At 41.7% G+C, this 18,267-nt stretch overlaps 3 protein-coding genes across 22 annotated transcripts in view; all 3 read right to left on the reverse strand.

The window, feature by feature from the left end:
* The window catches only part of LOC146326785 (protocadherin gamma-C5-like), a 233,111-nt gene that overhangs the window by 95,779 nt on the left and 119,065 nt on the right, over positions 1–18,267 (reverse strand). For 2 of the 20 annotated variants that reach the window (XM_084719198.1, XM_084719180.1), the window contains exon 1: positions 40–2,442. The exons of 14 other annotated variants lie outside the window; for them this stretch is intronic. In XM_084719198.1, coding sequence (XP_084575324.1) covers positions 40–2,442 — 2,403 coding nt within the window. Of the gene's footprint in view, positions 1–39; positions 2,443–7,468; positions 10,073–15,332; positions 17,994–18,267 lie in introns of those variants that run through there. 4 more of the 20 variants (XM_084719176.1, XM_084719193.1, XM_084719183.1 and 1 more) reach the window with 4 other exon arrangements.
* Positions 3,745–6,351, reverse strand: LOC146326797 (protocadherin gamma-A2-like). The gene has a single exon (XM_084719592.1). The coding sequence runs from the start codon at positions 6,142–6,144 to the stop codon at positions 3,745–3,747; it is 2,400 nt and encodes a 799-aa protein (XP_084575718.1). The 5' UTR covers positions 6,145–6,351.
* LOC146326798 (protocadherin beta-16-like) lies at positions 11,843–14,414 on the reverse strand. Its single transcript, XM_084719593.1, has one exon. It carries the CDS (start codon positions 14,240–14,242, stop codon positions 11,843–11,845), a length of 2,400 nt encoding a protein of 799 aa, XP_084575719.1. The 5' UTR covers positions 14,243–14,414.

Genomic DNA, 18,267 nt, shown 5'->3' on the forward strand with positions numbered 1-18,267 from the left:
AACGCTGAAAGAGAAATGAAGCTACATTAGTTAACTGACCTCCAGAGGAGAGTCTGGTTCATCCAGGATGCTCTTCTCATTCTGTATTCGCTGCATCGTCCCTGTAGAACTGGGGTCCATTATCAGCACGTTCTGACTACCAGCTCTGCCGAACTTACAGTCACTCTTTCTCGAGTCAGTCGTCCTGCACACCTCGTAGTTGTACACGTGTGGGAGAGTCCCTGTCCCCAAAGTGTCTGAGTAACGTGGTGGATAATATGGAATGACAGGGAGATTGGAGTGATACAGGATGCGAGACTGTCTCCATCTGTAGATTTTCACTGATATAATAACCACCAAACACGTGATGAAGAGGAAGGAAACTACAGCCAAAGCCAACACTAAGTAAAAAGTCAGGTTGTCATTGTACTCCTTGTCGTGTGGAAAGTCAGTGAACTCCGACAGCACTTCAGGGAAGCTGTCCGCCACCGCCACGTTAACAATGACTGTAGCTGAACGAGACGGCTGCCCGTTGTCCTCCACTATAACAGTCAGTCTTTGTTTGACAGCATCTTTATCAGTCACTTGGCGGATAGTTCTGATTTCTCCATTCTGTAAGCCCACTTCAAACAGCGCCCTGTCTGTGGCTTTCTGCAGTTTATAGGACAGCCAGGCATTCTGTCCAGAGTCCACATCAACAGCCACCACTTTAGTCACCAGATAGCCCACATCTACTGAACGAGGCACCATTTCAGCCACCAGAGAGCCACCAGTCTGGACTGGGTACAGAACCTGAGGAGGGTTGTCGTTCTGGTCCTGGATGATAATTTTCACTGTCACATTACTACTGAGTGGAGGAGAGCCTCCATCCTGCGCTTTGACGCGGAAGTGGAAATCTTTGATCTGCTCGTAGTCAAAAGAGCGCACTGCATGGATGACTCCACTATCAGCACTAACGGACACATATGAGGAGACTGGCACTCCGTTAACAGAGGAGTCCTCCAGTATGTAAGAAACACGTGCATTCTGGTTCCAGTCAGCGTCTCTGGCTTTCACTGTGAATATGGAGAGACCTGGTGTGTTGTTTTCTACAATGTAGGCCTCATATGAGCTCCTCTCAAAGACAGGCGCGTTGTCATTCACATCAGAGATCTGTAAGGTGAGAGTGACGCTGCTGGAGAGGGAGGGCACTCCCTCATCAGAGCAGGTCACTGTGATATTATACTCAGAGGCTCTCTCTCTGTCCAGATCACTGTCTGTCACTAAACTATAGAAATTAGTGTTTGTAGATGTTTTCAAAATGAAGGGTACATCATCGTTGATAAAACATTTAACGTTTCCGTTTTCTCCTGAATCTAGGTCCTCAATATTTATCATTGTAACAACTGTGTTGAGTTTGGCATCCTCTGATATCACAGTAGACTTCGACATTATGTTGATTTCAGGTTTGTTGTCATTTACATCTCTCACATCAACAATTAACTTACACGAATCTGTGAGTCCCCCTTCATCACTTGCAAGTAAATTCATCTGAAAAAGTTTAGACTTTTCAAAGTCAATGTTTCCAATTAAATTGACTTCACCGGTTTCCTCATTTACTTCAAAGATTTTCCTGACATTTTCTAAGGTATTAGTGATTGAATAAGTTATTTTACCGTTAGAGCCTTGATCTGCATCTGAAGCTGTTACAGTGGCAACAACTGTGCCTTTAGGTGAATTCTCAGTAACTGTAGCCTTGTATGTTGACTGTGTAAAAACGGGAGCATTATCATTAACATCTAAAACTGTGATGACAATCATCATTGTTCCTGACATCTGCGGCTCTCCTCCATCTACAGCCGTTAACACAAGAGATATCTGCTCTTGTTTCTCTCTGTCTAAAGGCTTCTGTAGCACCATCTCGACGTTTTTATTCCCATCAGCGTTATTGTGCAGTTTGAGAATAAAATTGGTTGTTGGTTTCAATTCATATGCTTGAACACCATTCATTCCAACATCAAGATCCACTGCCCTTTCGAGTACAAATTTTGCCCCGATGTTAGCTGATTCGCTAATTTTGAATTTCATCTCACCCTTTTCAAATGTTGGCGCATTATCATTAATATCTGTGATTTGGACTGTGACAGTGTACAATTCCATAGGATTCTCTAAAATGATCTGAAAATGTAAAGCGCAGAGCGCTGTCTCTGTACACAGCACCTCCCTGTCGATTCTCTCTTTGACGAGCAGGACTCCTCTTTCTCTGTTCAGCTCGATGTATTCCTCGCTGTTCCGAGTATAGATCTTAGCCTTACCTAATGTCAAACGTTTTATTTCCAAACCTAAATCTTGTGCTATGTTGCCAACTAAAGACCCTTTCGCCATTTCTTCAGGTATAGAGTAGCTGACTTGCCCGAACACTGAGTCGAGAAAAAGGAGACAGATAAACAACACTACTTGCCGATTCATTGTTCTATCCGTCATTTTCCTCAGTGAGGCTCCAGTGTCGTAATATTCCAGAAAAAAATAGATATCACTTAAATTCCAGCGTCAAATCACAAATTAAAAGTTGCATAACCCCCACTGGAAGGCAATCTTATGCAGATCGAAATTTTCCAACCTCTTTCTAAAAGATACTCGAAAAGCAGAAATGTCCGTCCTCTGCCCGTCGAGATCTCTCTGCATTGTGTCGACGGTATATGGGAGGTGCTGCTACAACCCTGCTCTCATTCATCAACACTCTGGTCAACAGCGGCCCTAAGAGTCCATATTGTAAAACTGCAGAACACCAAATGAAATTAAACTCTGGAGAACTTTGTGTGAATAATTTGAACATTTGGGTACAAAAAATCTACTTAGTTAATGTTTTGGACTTTGCTAGTGACTGCCGGGGGAAGATTTGACCGATATACAAAATATTTATTGTCAAAATCATTATAATAACACATTCAAAGAGATTCAATACATAATTAAAGGCACTCTGCTTTCAGATATTGCAGATATGTCAGGGCTGTGCCGATATAAATCCACTTACAAGACCGAAAAGGGAGAAATAGCTCGGAAAACAAAGGCTTCTTTACATAATTATAATTTAGGGAAAATAATAAGAAGAACAGACGACGAAACTGATATTGAAATTGTGGATACAACTGATAGTAAGGATAAACAAACGGCTGTACTGTTTATGTCGCTGTCCGCAGTTCTGAAGTGAATCAACTCTGACTAAGAGACAAAACTCCCAGAGTGCACATACTGCTGTTTGAAAAACACGGAGCCATATAACGCTAAAATATTTGGAAATTAGTTTGAAAAGTTTCTGTAAGAAATAATTGGTATAATGCCTGCATTATCACCACGACCACCACTAACATCACCACCACCACCACCACCAATAATAATGATAATAATAATTGTGATTATTATTATTGTTATAATTATTATTATTATAACATTATCATTATTATTATTATTATTATTATTATTATTATTATTATTATTATTATTATTATTATTAGTAGTAGTAGTAGTAGCAGTAGTAGTAGTAGTACTAGTGCTGTTATGAAAACAATCCATCGTGTCAATCAAGAAGACAGGTTGAAGTGGTTAAAATGTATTCAAAATTCTTTTGGGGAATGAACTCTTGAAGGAAAAAAAGAAAACGTCTGAGAGAGTAATTACTTTACATTGTAAAATACAGAATAAAATCATGTGGCCACAAAGCAAAATATCCATTAAAACTGCATGGGCCTATTTGTTACTTGAAGAGAAACATACACTGAAACGGAATTAAAGCAATCTAACCTCTAGAGGAGAGTCTGGTTCATCCAGGATGCTCTTCTCATTCTGTATCCGCTGCATCGTCCCTGTAGAACTGGGGTCCATTATCAGCACGTTCTGACTACCAGCTCTGCCGAACTTACAGTCACTCTTTCTCGAGTCAGTCGTCCTGCACACCTCGTAGTTGTACACGTGTGGGAGAGTCCCTGTCCCCAAAGTGTCTGAGTAACGTGGTGGATAATATGGAATCACAGGGAGATTGGAGTGATACAGGATGCGAGACTGTCTCCATCTGTAGATTTTCACTGATATAATAACCACCAAACACGTGATGAAGAGGAAGGAAACTACAGCCAAAGCCAACACTAAGTAAAAAGTCAGGTTGTCATTGTACTCCTTGTCGTGTGGAAAGTCAGTGAACTCCGACAGCACTTCAGGGAAGCTGTCCGCCACCGCCACGTTAACAATGACTGTAGCTGAACGAGACGGCTGCCCGTTGTCCTCCACTATAACAGTCAGTCTTTGTTTGACAGCATCTTTATCAGTCACTTGGCGGATAGTTCTGATTTCTCCATTCTGTAAGCCCACTTCAAACAGCGCCCTGTCTGTGGCTTTCTGCAGTTTATAGGACAGCCAGGCATTCTGTCCAGAGTCCACATCAACAGCCACCACTTTAGTCACCAGATAGCCCACATCTGCTGAACGAGGCACCATTTCAGCCACCAGAGAGCCACCAGTCTGGACTGGGTACAGAACCTGAGGAGGGTTGTCGTTCTGGTCCTGGATGATAATTTTCACTGTCACATTACTACTGAGTGGAGGAGAGCCTCCATCCTGCGCTTTGACGCGGAAGTGGAAATCTTTGATCTGCTCGTAGTCAAAAGAGCGCACTGCATGGATGACTCCACTATCAGCACTAACGGACACATATGAGGAGACTGGCACTCCGTTAACAGAGGAGTCCTCCAGTATGTAAGAAACACGCGCATTCTGGTTCCAGTCAGCGTCTCTGGCTTTCACTGTGAATATGGAGAGACCTGGTGTGTTGTTTTCTACAATGTAGGCCTCATATGAGCTCCTCTCAAAGACAGGCGCGTTGTCATTCACATCAGAGATCTGTAAGGTGAGAGTGACGCTGCTGGAGAGGGAGGGCACTCCCTCATCAGAGCAGGTCACTGTGATATTATACTCAGAGGCTCTCTCTCTGTCCAGATCACTGTCTGTCACTAAACTATAGAAACTATTTGTAGATGTTTTTAAGGTGAAAGGTACATTGTCGTTAATAAAACACTGCACTTTCCCGTTTTCTCCCGAGTCCTTGTCTTCGATGTTAATCATTGTAACAACTGTATTGAGTTTCGCATCCTCTGATATCACAGTTGACTTCGACATTATATTAATTTTAGGCTTATTGTCATTTATATCTTGCACATCAACAATTAACTTAGAAGAATCTGTGAGTCCTCCGTCGTCACTTGCAAGTAAATTGATTTGAAAAAATCTTGATGTTTCGAAGTCAATGTCACCAATTAATGAAACTTCGCCGTTTCTGTTGTTTATCTGAAATACTTTCTTGACATCATCGAACGTATTCGTGATTGAATAAGTTATTTTACCATTAGAGCCTTGATCTGCATCTGAAGCTGTTACAGTGGCAACAACTGTGTCTTTAGGTGAATTCTCAGTAACTGTAGCCTTGTATGTTGACTGTGTAAAAACGGGAGCATTATCATTAACATCTAAAACTGTGATGACAATCATCATTGTTCCTGACATCTGCGGCTCTCCTCCATCTACAGCCGTTAACACAAGAGATATCTGCTCTTGTTTCTCTCTGTCTAAAGGCTTCTGTAGCACCATCTCGACGTTTTTATTCCCATCAGCGTTATTGTGCAGTTTGAGAACAAAATTATCTGTTGGTTTCAATTCGTACCTTTGAAGATCATTATTTCCAACATCAATATCCTCAGCCCGTTCGAGGACAAATTTTGCCCCGGTGATCGCTGACTCACTAATCTTGAATTTCATTTCACTTTTTTCAAAGCTTGGTGCATTATCATTAATATCAGTAATCTGCACTGTAACACTATAAAATTCCATAGGATTCTCCAAAATGATCTGAAAATGTAAAGCACACGGCGTCGTCTTTCTGCAGAGCGCCTCTCTGTCGATTCTCTCTTTAACAAGGAGGACTCCTCTTTCTCTGTTCAGCTCGATGTACTCGTCGCTGTCTGAGGTATAAATTCGCGCTTTACCAGAAGTCAAACGTCTTCTTTCTAAACCTAGATCTTGTGCTATATTACCCACTAAAGAACCTTTCGCCATTTCCTCCGGTATTGTGTAGCTGACCTGCCCAACTACCAAGCCAAGAGAAAGGAGACAGATAAACAACAGCGCTTGTCCTTTCATTGTTCTATCCCCCTGTTTTCTCACCAAGAATCTGCAGTCCGGCTATATATCCCATAAACTTAGGTCCATGCCAGTGTCAAACGTGGGTTTCACAGCTGTATAATCCAAACAATGTAAAGAACAGTCTCATCCGAGAAGTCGTCGTGTCTTTTATCAGATATTCGACTTATCCAGAATGTCTGTTCTGCCCCGTCGTGCTCTCTTTTCATTATGGTGATGTTAAATGGGAGGTGCTCATACAACAGTGCTCTCAGCCCTGCACAATCTGGTCAACAGCGGCCCTAAGAGTCCATAATCCAAAATTGCAGGAAACAAAGATTATTTATCTGACATGAAAGTTAACTCTTAGCTAAATATACATTTAAATAAAGTAATAATAATCAGAAAAATAACATTATCTTCTTCACAAACCGCAGGTGGCCGCTTTGAAACGATTTAGGGTTCTGATTTTTATCTTTTTTAAAATTTTCAAGCTATAATGTGCTCATAGACTCACAAAATATATCTGACCATAAAAGAGAAAACAGAAAAGATTAGGGGGAAAAAACCCACAACTTTTAACTCATAAAGACACTGGAAAAAATGAGGGACAAAGAGCAAGAAGCTGAATCTAGAAAAGTTGCTGTCCGATGTCCTGAAATGAAGAAAATCTTACCAAGTGGTTTCATGCAAACTCAATTATTACTCGTATCACTTTTGAAATAAGAATATTTAAGTGTCAATAATACTGGTTAAATACTACATGAATGCTCAATGTGTACACTAAGCATTCACTAAACCATTGTATTGTGGACTCAGCTGACACGAAAATGAGGCAAATACCTAAAGGCAGGTGGATATTCGACCAAATACCTTCACAGTCTCACTCTGCTGACCGATGACTCGAATAAAGGTTGCACATTAAAAAGGGCGAATGAAAATGATTCAGAATAGAAATTTTACTCCATGCAACGAGAATGAAAAATGGAAAGAAACAATGGTACCAATTTAGACAATGAAAAATGATCATAGACCATTACCTGCTATTACAAGTCATAACAGGGGTACTTTTATAGTTTTCTGTACAAACAAAAGAAAACAAACAAATGACAGAAAAAAGCTAAAGCAGTCTAACTTCAAATATAATTCTCAGACCGATTTGAAACATAATGCATCCAAGTGGAAGTATGTGCCACTGAAATAATGCAACAAACTATCATTGACTGAGAGGGGTAGACAAACTGTTGCTGTCCATGGTTCTGAAAAATGCGGAATACGGTGCAGCAGTTTACTCTCAATGGAACAAAACACTGAAAGGAAACTGAAGCTAGATCATTAAACTAACCTCCAGAGGAGAGTCTGGTTCATCCAGGATGCTCTTCTCATTCTGTATCCGCTGCATCGTCCCTGTAGAACTGGGGTCCATTATCAGCACGTTCTGACTACCAGCTCTGCCGAACTTACAGTCACTCTTTCTCGAGTCAGTCGTCCTGCACACCTCGTAGTTGTACACGTGTGGAAGAGTCCCTGTCCCCAAAGTGTCTGAGTAACGTGGTGGATAATATGGAATGACAGGGAGACTGGAGTGATACAGGATGCGAGACTGTCTCCATCTGTAGATTTTCACTGATATAATAACCACCAAACACGTGATGAAGAGGAAGGAAACTACAGCCAAAGCCAACACTAAGTAAAAAGTCAGGTTGTCATTGTACTCCTTGTCGTGTGGAAAGTCAGTGAACTCCGACAGCACTTCAGGGAAGCTGTCCGCCACCGCCACGTTAACAATGACTGTAGCTGAACGAGACGGCTGCCCGTTGTCCTCCACTATAACAGTCAGTCTTTGTTTGACAGCATCTTTATCAGTCACTTGGCGGATAGTTCTGATTTCTCCATTCTGTAAGCCCACTTCAAACAGCGCCCTGTCTGTGGCTTTCTGCAGTTTATAGGACAGCCAGGCATTCTGTCCAGAGTCCACATCAACAGCCACCACTTTAGTCACCAGATAGCCCACATCTGCTGAACGAGGCACCATTTCAGCCACCAAAGAGCCACCAGTCTGGACTGGGTACAGAACCTGAGGAGGGTTGTCGTTCTGGTCCTGGATCATTATTTTCACTGTCACATTACTACTGAGTGGAGGAGAGCCTCCATCCTGCGCTTTGACGCGGAAGTGGAAATCTTTGATCTGCTCGTAGTCAAAAGAGCGCACTGCATGGATGACTCCACTATCAGCACTAACGGACACATATGAGGAGACTGGCACTCCGTTAACAGAGGAGTCCTCCAGTATGTAAGAAACACGCGCATTCTGGTTCCAGTCAGCGTCTCTGGCTTTCACTGTGAATATAGAGACACCTGGTGTGTTGTTTTCTACAATGTAGGCCTCATATGAGCTCCTCTCAAAGACAGGCGCGTTGTCATTCACATCAGAGATCTGTAAGGTGAGAGTGACGCTGCTGGAGAGGGAGGGCACTCCCTCATCAGAGCAGGTCACTGTGATATTATACTCAGAGGCTCTCTCTCTGTCTAAATCACTGTCTGTCACTAAACTATAGAAATTATTTGTTGATGATTTTAAAATGAAAGGTACATTTTCGCTAATAAAACATTGCACGTTTCCGTTTTCTCCAGTGTCGTTATCCTCAATATTTATCATTGTAACAACTGTGTTGAGTTTGGCATCCTCTGATATCACAGTCGACTTCGACATTATGTTGATTTCAGGTTTGTTGTCATTTACATCTCTCACATCAACAATTAACTTACAAGAATCTGTGAGTCCTCCTTCGTCACTAGCACGTAAATTTATTTCAAAATTTCTTGACTTTTCGAAGTCAATATTTCCAATTAAAGTAACTTCGCCGGTTTCTTCACTTACCTCGAACATTTTCCTAACATTGTCTAAGGTATTCGTGATTGAATAAGTTATTTTACCGTTAGAACCTTGATCTGCATCTGAGGCTGTAACAGTGGCAACAACTGTGCCTTTAGGTGAATTCTCAGTAACTGTAGCCTTGTATGTTGACTGTGTAAAAACGGGAGCATTATCATTAGCGTCTAAAACTGTGATGACAATCATCATTGTTCCTGACATCTGCGGCTCTCCTCCATCTACAGCCGTTAACACAAGAGATATCTGCTCTTGTTTCTCTCTGTCTAAAGGCTTCTGTAGCACCATCTCGACGTTTTTATTCCCATCAGCGTTATTGTGCAGTTTGAGGGCAAAATTATCTGTTGGTTTCAATTCATATGCTTGAAGATCATTAATTCCAACATCAAGATCCACTGCTCTTTCCAACACGAATTTTGCTCCAGTGTTCGCTGACTCACTGATTTTAAATGCAATTTCACTTTTTTCAAATGTTGGCGCATTATCATTAATATCAGTAATCTGCACTGTAACAGTGTAAAATTCCATAGGATTCTCCAAAATGATCTGAAAATGTAAAGCGCAGAGCGCTGTCTCTGTACACAGCGCCTCTCTGTCGATTCTCTCTTTGACGAGCAGGACTCCTCTTTCTCTGTTCAGCTCGATGTACTCGTCGCTGATCCTAGTATAGATCTTAGCTTTACCTGATACCAACCGTTTTATTTCTAAACCTAAATCTTGTGCTATGTTGCCAACTAAAGAGCCTTTCGCCATTTCTTCAGGTATAGAGTAACTAACCTGCCCGAACACCGAGTCGGCAGAAAGAAGACAGATGAACAACAGTACTTGCAGATTCATTGTTCTATCCGTCATTTTCCTCAGTGAGGTTTCCACAGTCTCTTAATATTCCAGAAAAAGAGAAACCACTTGGATTCCAGGGTCAAACCTCAATTGAACAGCTGCATAATCCCTTTATTGGAAGGAAACGTCTTGTAGGTCGAAATTTCTCCTCCTGTTTTTAAAAGCTTTTCGAAAAGCAGAAATGTCCGTTCTTTACCCGTCGAGATCTCTCTGTATTGTGTCGTAGTTACATGGGAGGTGCTGCTACAACTCTGCTCTCACTCATCGACACTCTGGTCAACAGCGGCCCTAAGAGTCCACATTATAAAACTGCAGAGGCCAAGTCAAATCAAACTGTGGAGAACTCACTGTAAAACGTTTGGGTGTTTAGTTGGAATACTTTTACTTAGGTAATATCTTGGACTTTCCAAGCGACTGCGGGGGGGAGACATGGCCGCGATTCACAATGTTTACTATCTAGAACATTATAATAACATATTTAAGATACACAACTACAGACAATGTGTCTATCAGATCTGGCAGATGTATCAGTGATCACGTGGATATAAAATCAAACTGAAATACTGGAAAGGTAAATACCTCGGAAAACAAACATTTCTCTACACCATTTAACTATGGTGGCAAATTATGAGAAGAACAGAGGAAGAGGACTATGTGTAAACTGTGGAAAGAACAGCTGTCAGACAGGACACACCGTGCTGTTTATGGCACTGCCTGCGATTCTGAAGTGAGTCAACGCTGAATGACAGTCGAAACTCACAGAATTCAGAAGTTGATTGAACAACAGGATGATATATAACACTAACACGTTTTTCGAAAAATAATTTGTATAATACTCCCATTATCACTATGCCTACTACTACAACTGTGTTACTACTGCTACTATTAATAAGACTTAATATTACAACTTTGAAAAAAAATATCATGCCTGTCAAGAAGACTGATTGAGTGTAAAACGACAAAATATCAAGTTTACATTGTAAGACTGAGGATAAAACCATTTCCACACAAAGCTAAATGTGCCTTAAAATGACATGTAGCCCTTTCTGTTACTTGTAGAAAAAATGTTGTAAATCATTTAGAACGCACTGAAACGGAACTAAAGTGGTCTAATCTCTAGAGGAGAGTGAAAATTGTGCGAGTTACTGGTTCTTAGAAATACACACGTGGAAAAATGTAATACTATAAGTGACAAATAAATAAATAATTACAAAAAATACCAGTCTGGTAGCATCATTACCACATACTAAAAGGACACAATCTTCTTCTCAGTGAGAGCTTCATTCATTTTTGCTTTCTGAAATTATTTTTCAAATGCATCATCGGTGTAGACTCAGAGCCTTTTTTCAGATACAATGAAAAACAAGACAGTACCACAGTAACTATGAGCAGGTGAATGGCAACTGTACAATACCACACCATAAATATGAATTTGGACAATCAGCTTTCTTCATAAAGGGCTGTCAACTCTGAAACACATTTCCAACTGAAATCAAATTAATTCCAGATATAAAACTCCTTTAAAGCAAAAGTTAAGTGCTGGCAAAAAGGTAACTATACCTGTACCCATTTTGGTAAGTGTGCTCAAAATAAAAAAGCTGAATTAGTGTTCGGTGTATTTGTATCGTTGTGCTGTGGTATGTTTATTGTGGTAAATGTATTTTACTGTATTTTTCCTATCGGTAGTGTATGGTGTATTCATGATATTTGAAGCCGAGCATTGTAATTACGGTTTAGGCGATGGGACAAAAGTTTAAAATAAAGTGTAACTGTAAAGTCTGTGCATAATCTGTATTGGAAATAAGTTAAATTGCATCGTCCCTAACACATAAGAATCAATTAAATACATAAATAAACGTTCTGAAGCTTGTACATTCAGTTCAAAAGGCTACTATACTGTAAATTACTGTGCTCTCTGCAATACAGAAAAAAAAAATTACATGATCAGGTATGTATAGTAAACAAACACCGCTAACATATTGCCACTCATACCTCTAGAGGAGAGTCTGGTTCATCCAGGATGCTCTTCTCATTCTGTATTCGCTGCATCGTCCCTGTAGAACCGGGGTCCATTATCAGCACGTTCTGACTACCAGCTCTGCCGAACTTACAGTCACTCTTTCTCGAGTCAGTCGTCCTGCACACCTCGTAGTTGTACACGTGTGGGAGAGTCCCTGTCCCCAAAGTGTCTGAGTAACGTGGTGGATAATATGGAATGACAGGGAGATTGGAGTGATACAGGATGCGAGACTGTCTCCATCTGTAGATTTTCACTGATATAATAACCACCAAACACGTGATGAAGAGGAAGGAAACTACAGCCAAAGCCAACACTAAGTAAAAAGTCAGGTTGTCATTGTACTCCTTGTCGTGTGGAAAGTCAGTGAACTCCGACAGCACTTCAGGGAAGCTGTCCGCCACCGCCACGTTAACAATGACTGTAGCTGAACGAGACGGCTGCCCGTTGTCCTCCACTATAACAGTCAGTCTTTGTTTGACAGCATCTTTATCAGTCACTTGGCGGATAGTTCTGATTTCTCCATTCTGTAAGCCCACTTCAAACAGCGCCCTGTCTGTGGCTTTCTGCAGTTTATAGGACAGCCAGGCATTCTGTCCAGAGTCCACATCAACAGCCACCACTTTAGTCACCAGATAGCCCACATCTGCTGAACGAGGCACCATTTCAGCCACCAGAGAGCCACCAGTCTGGACTGGGTACAGAACCTGAGGAGGATTGTCGTTCTGGTCCTGGATGATAATTTTCACTGTCACATTACTACTGAGTGGAGGAGAGCCTCCATCCTGCGCTTTGACGCGGAAGTGGAAATCTTTGATCTGCTCGTAGTCAAAAGAGCGCACTGCATGGATGACTCCACTATCAGCACTAACGGACACATATGAGGAGACTGACACTCCGTTAACAGAGGAGTCCTCCAGTATGTAAGAAACACGCGCATTCTGGTTCCAGTCAGCGTCTCTGGCTTTCACTGTGAATATAGAGAGACCTGGTGTGTTGTTTTCTACAATGTAGGCCTCATATGAGCTCCTCTCAAAGACAGGCGCGTTGTCATTCACATCAGAGATCTGTAAGGTGAGAGTGACGCTGCTGGAGAGGGAGGGCACTCCCTCATCAGAGCAGGTCACCGTGATATTATACTCAGAGGCTCTCTCTCTGTCTAATTCACTCTCTGTCATGACGGTAAAGAAATTATTTGTTGTCGATTTAATGGCAAAAGGAATATTTTCGTTTAAAACACACATGACTTTGCCGTTATCATTTGAGTCTGGATCTTGTATATTAAGCATTGTTACAACCGTTTCTGGTTTCATATTCTCAGATACTGTGTTTGAGTTAGACATGATGTTAATGGACGGAGGGTTATCATTTGTATCTGTCACGTCGACTATTACTTTACATGCATCGGATAATCCTCCCTGATCTGACACCTGAACATCGATCTCATAAAGTCTCCTTTTTTCATAATCTACATTTCCATTTAAAGTCAAGACTCCGTTATTGGCATCAATTTTAAAGAGACCAGCTTCCCCAGATTTTGGAATCATGTATGTTACTTTTCCGTTATTACCTTTATCTTTGTCTGTAGCCATTACGGTGGTTATTACAGTACCAATGGGGGCATTCTCTGTCACACTTGCCTTGTATTCTGGTTTTGAACAAACGGGTGGGTTGTCATTGGCGTCTAATACAGTTATCATAATCTGCATGGTCCCCGAAAGCTGTGGTTCACCACCATCAAGAGCGGTTAGTATTAATGATATATGTTCATGATTTTCTCGGTCTAATGGTTTCTGCAAAACCATCTCGACATGTTTAGTACCATCTCCTCTGGCGATGGTTTTCAAAACGAAATTGTTACTAGGTTTTAGGGCGTAACTGTTCAAGCCGTTTACACCAACATCGTCGTCTATGGCTTTTTCCAAGACGAATCGAGCTCCGATAAGAGCTGATTCGCTAATTTCATATTTCATCTCACCTCTCTCAAATGTGGGAGGGTTGTCGTTTATATCAGTAATTTCCACAGTAATCGTGTAAAACTCCATCGGGTTTTCCAGGATCATTTGAAAATGGAGTGCGCAGGGCATTGTTTGGCCGCACAGAGATTCTCTGTCTATTCTGTCTTTAATAAGGAGGACTCCTCTGTCTCGCTTCAGCTCAATATATTCATCAGTATTACCTGTATAAATTCGAGCTTTACCGGACTTCAATCTTTCCACACTTAAGCCTAAATCCTGGGCTACATTGCCTATTAGAGCCCCCTTTGCCATTTCCTCTGGAATGGAGTAGCTGACCTGCCCGTGCACTACACTGAGAGACAGCACAGAGAAAAACAACAGCACTTGCCACCCCATCGTTCCCGTCGACATATCTGTGAAGAAAAACACAAAATCCTCTGTTTCTTCGGCCCCAGGTTCAGATTTTTACATCTAGATACACGTATATTGTCCCAAGGATTGCACTTATACTAGATTGAAGAACAAATAAATCCCATTGTGCCGTCCTGGCGAACGCTGTTCATGGCAATCCCGACTGTTAACTCTGCCTCTCTCTATTTCCAAATGTATTATGTTGAGGGGAGGTACTGCAACAAATGCTTCCTCAGCAACTCGATGGCCAACAGCGTCCCTCTCTGTTCAATGGACTGAACTACAAGGCTTATTACTGTGACAAAGGATTTCTTAGACAAGGACAACAAAAATATTTACTGAGACATGTTTTGTTGAACGTAAATCTCATATAAACACTTACATTCCTATCTGTCTCTATTCATGATGAGTGACAAACAGATGACTGAAGCAATGGATAGTATGAAGTGGTATATGAAGCAATAATTCAGCCACAGAGGGGGGCATGTATAACACGGAGACAAAAAAAGGGTAAATAGAGTACATTTAAATGATTTTTCAGGTTACCCTACCCTTAGTGTATTACAGTGACACGGCTGTCATTTGCGCTGTCCGCGGTGCTGAATAACATATTCAAGAAAAGACTCCTGGTTACACTCTGTACTTTAGTGTGCGCATAGACATTGTCATTATCAAAATTATAACTAAAATGGTTTCTATTTGTCTGTAATGCTTTTCAGTGACATGGCTTTTGTATTTACAGACGACCTGGCAAAAGATACGTGCGCGCGCACACACACACACACACACACACACACACACACACACACACACAAACACACGGAGATAGTGAGAGAATTCGTATAGAGTTTCACTCTTCCTTACACCATTTAATATTAAGCATTCAATTAACACGACTCCTCTGAGCGCTGTCCGTGGTGCTGAATCAGAATGACCGCAAAATGAAGTACAAAACCATTTCCAAAAAGTTAAAGTACATTCAGAATGTGAATGTTACGCAATGAAAACACTGACAACGGTCTAATACACTGTGTAAAAATACAAATTTCGACTAACGGATGAAGAAAAATATATTCTCTGGAAAGCTGACCTCAATTGGAGAGTCTGGTTCATCCAGGATGCTCTTCTCATTCTGTATCCGCTGCATCGTCCCTGTAGAACTGGGGTCCATTATCAGCACGTTCTGACTACCAGCTCTGCCAAACTTACAGTCACTCTTTCTCGAGTCAGTCGTCCTGCACACCTCGTAGTTGTACACGTGTGGGAGAGTCCCTGTCCCCAAAGTGTCTGAGTAACGTGGTGGATAATATGGAATGACAGGGAGACTGGAGTGATACAGGATGCGAGACTGTCTCCATCTGTAGATTTTCACTGATATAATAACCACCAAACACGTGATGAAGAGGAAGGAAACTACAGCCAAAGCCAACACTAAGTAAAAAGTCAGGTTGTCATTGTACTCCTTGTCGTGTGGAAAGTCAGTGAACTCCGACAGCACTTCAGGGAAGCTGTCCGCCACCGCCACGTTAACAATGACTGTAGCTGAACGAGACGGCTGCCCGTTGTCCTCCACTATAACAGTCAGTCTTTGTTTGACAGCATCTTTATCAGTCACTTGGCGGATAGTTCTGATTTCTCCATTCTGTAAGCCCACTTCAAACAGCGCCCTGTCTGTGGCTTTCTGCAGTTTATAGGACAGCCAGGCATTCTGTCCAGAGTCCACATCAACAGCCACCACTTTAGTCACCAGATAGCCCACATCTGCTGAACGAGGCACCATTTCAGCCACCAGAGAGCCACCAGTCTGGACTGGGTACAGAACCTGAGGAGGGTTGTCGTTCTGGTCCTGGATGATAATTTTCACTGTCACATTACTACTGAGTGGAGGAGAACCTCCATCCTGCGCTTTGACGCGGAAGTGGAAATCTTTGATCTGCTCGTAGTCAAAAGAGCGCACTGCATGGATGACTCCACTATCAGCACTAACGGACACATATGAGGAGACTGGCACTCCGTTAACAGAGGAGTCCTCCAGTATGTAAGAAACACGCGCATTCTGGTTCCAGTCAGCGTCTCTGGCTTTCACTGTGAATATAGAGACACCTGGTGTGTTGTTTTCTACAATGTAGGCCTCATATGAGCTCCTCTCAAAGACAGGCGCGTTGTCATTCACATCAGAGATCTGTAAGGTGAGAGTGACGCTGCTGGAGAGGGAGGGCACTCCCTCATCAGAGCAGGTCACTGTGATATTATACTCAGAGGCTCTCTCTCTGTCCAGATCACTGTCTGTCAGTAGGTTAAAGAAATTACTTGATGTCGGCTTTAATGTAAAAGGAATATGTTCACTGATGGAACAGTGAACTTTGCCATTATCTCCTGAATCTAAGTCCTGAACATTAACCATAGTCACAACTGTTGCTGGTTTAGAGTCTTCGGGGATTACATTAGTTTGTGACATTATATTAATAACCGGCTTGTTGTCATTAATGTCTATCACCTCAACCGTAATCTTACATGAATCTGTCAGTCCTCCTTCATCACTGGCTTGCACATGTATTTGATAGTAACGGGCCTTTTCATAATCTACACTACTTTTAGAGACTAAATCCCCATTTAATGCATTAATCTCAAACATGTCCCGTACATCTGCAGCTGTGTTGGATATTGAATATGTAATCTTAGAATTTGATCCTTTATCAGCGTCTGAAGCACTGACCTTGGTTATGACTGTGCCTTTCGGGGCATTTTCAGGCACTGTAGCCTTATAAACCGTCTTTGTAAAAATGGGGGCATTGTCATTAGCATCAAGCACTGTAACATGAATCTGTGCTGTGCCAGATAGGTTTGGTTCTCCTCCATCCACCGCAGTTAACACTAGAAATATCTCCTCTTGTTTTTCTCTGTCAAGAGATTTCTGTAAAACCATTTCAACTATCTTTTCTCCATCAGGCTGATCTTTTAATTTCAGCACAAAATTATCGGTTTTTGTGAGAAAATACCTCTGAAGACTATTCATGCCAACATCGGGATCTATTGCTCTTTCTAACAAGAATTTTGCTCCTATCACAGCAGATTCACTTATTTTGAATTTCATGTCAGATTTTTCAAATACTGGGGTGTTGTCATTTATATCTGTAATTTCGACAACAACAGTGTACAACTCCATTGGATTCTCTAAAATAACCTGAAAATGCAAAGCGCAGGGCGTCGTCTGTCCACAGAGTGCCTCTCTGTCTATTTTCTCTTTGATAAGGAGGACTCCTCGCTCTCTGTTCAGCTCGATGTACTCTGCGCTATCTCCTGTAAAAATTCGAGCCTTGCCTGATGTCAATCTTTTTCTGTCCAAACCTAAATCCTGAGCGATGTTACCGATTAAAGATCCCTTTGCCATTTCCTCGGGAATGGAGTAGCTGACCTGCCCGACCACCGATGTGAAAGAAAGGACTGAGATAAACAACAGCACTTGCCACCTCATTGTTCTGTCCGGCATTTCCATGAAAGACGAATCCCGTTGCGATCCCATTTCCACTGCCAATGAAATCCAATGTATTCCTCAATATATACAGCAATTTAAAGTAATCGATGCATTACAGATATATCCAGCTGCGCGTGTCGGTGATGGCGGCTCTCTTACTCTGTTATATTCACACTGCGTGTCTGTTTCCTTTGATTTAAGAAAAAAGAAGAAGACGGGGAGGTACTGCTGAGACCTTCCCTACAGTCAACACAGACTAGCCAACAGCGGCCCTAAGAGTTCACTTTAATGTACTACACAAATCTGTGCAAATGGAAAAGTATTGAATCTTATAATCTGATGAAGCAAGCTCATGTCAGCTATTTTACCCTTAATAGTCGGCCGTAAAACCAATGTCAAGAGGTGAAATTAATTTGTAAATGTACACCACCTGAATTAGACAAAAACTTTTTAATCTTTAATCACACACACACACACACACACACACACACACACACACACACACACACACACACACACACACACACACAGGATGAAGACGGATCTTGTA

This window comes from Lutjanus erythropterus, chromosome 5 (assembly GCF_056507025.1).
Source record: "Lutjanus erythropterus isolate fLutEry1 chromosome 5, fLutEry1.hap2, whole genome shotgun sequence".
In the NCBI taxonomy this organism is placed as follows: domain Eukaryota; kingdom Metazoa; phylum Chordata; class Actinopteri; order Lutjaniformes; family Lutjanidae; genus Lutjanus; species Lutjanus erythropterus.

Coding starts and splice junctions, on each gene's coding strand:
- LOC146326797 (XM_084719592.1), bottom strand. CDS start 6,144: ATGAAAGGACAAGCGCTGTTGTTTATCTGTCTCCTTTCTCTTGGCTTG.
- LOC146326798 (XM_084719593.1), bottom strand. CDS start 14,242: ATGTCGACGGGAACGATGGGGTGGCAAGTGCTGTTGTTTTTCTCTGTG.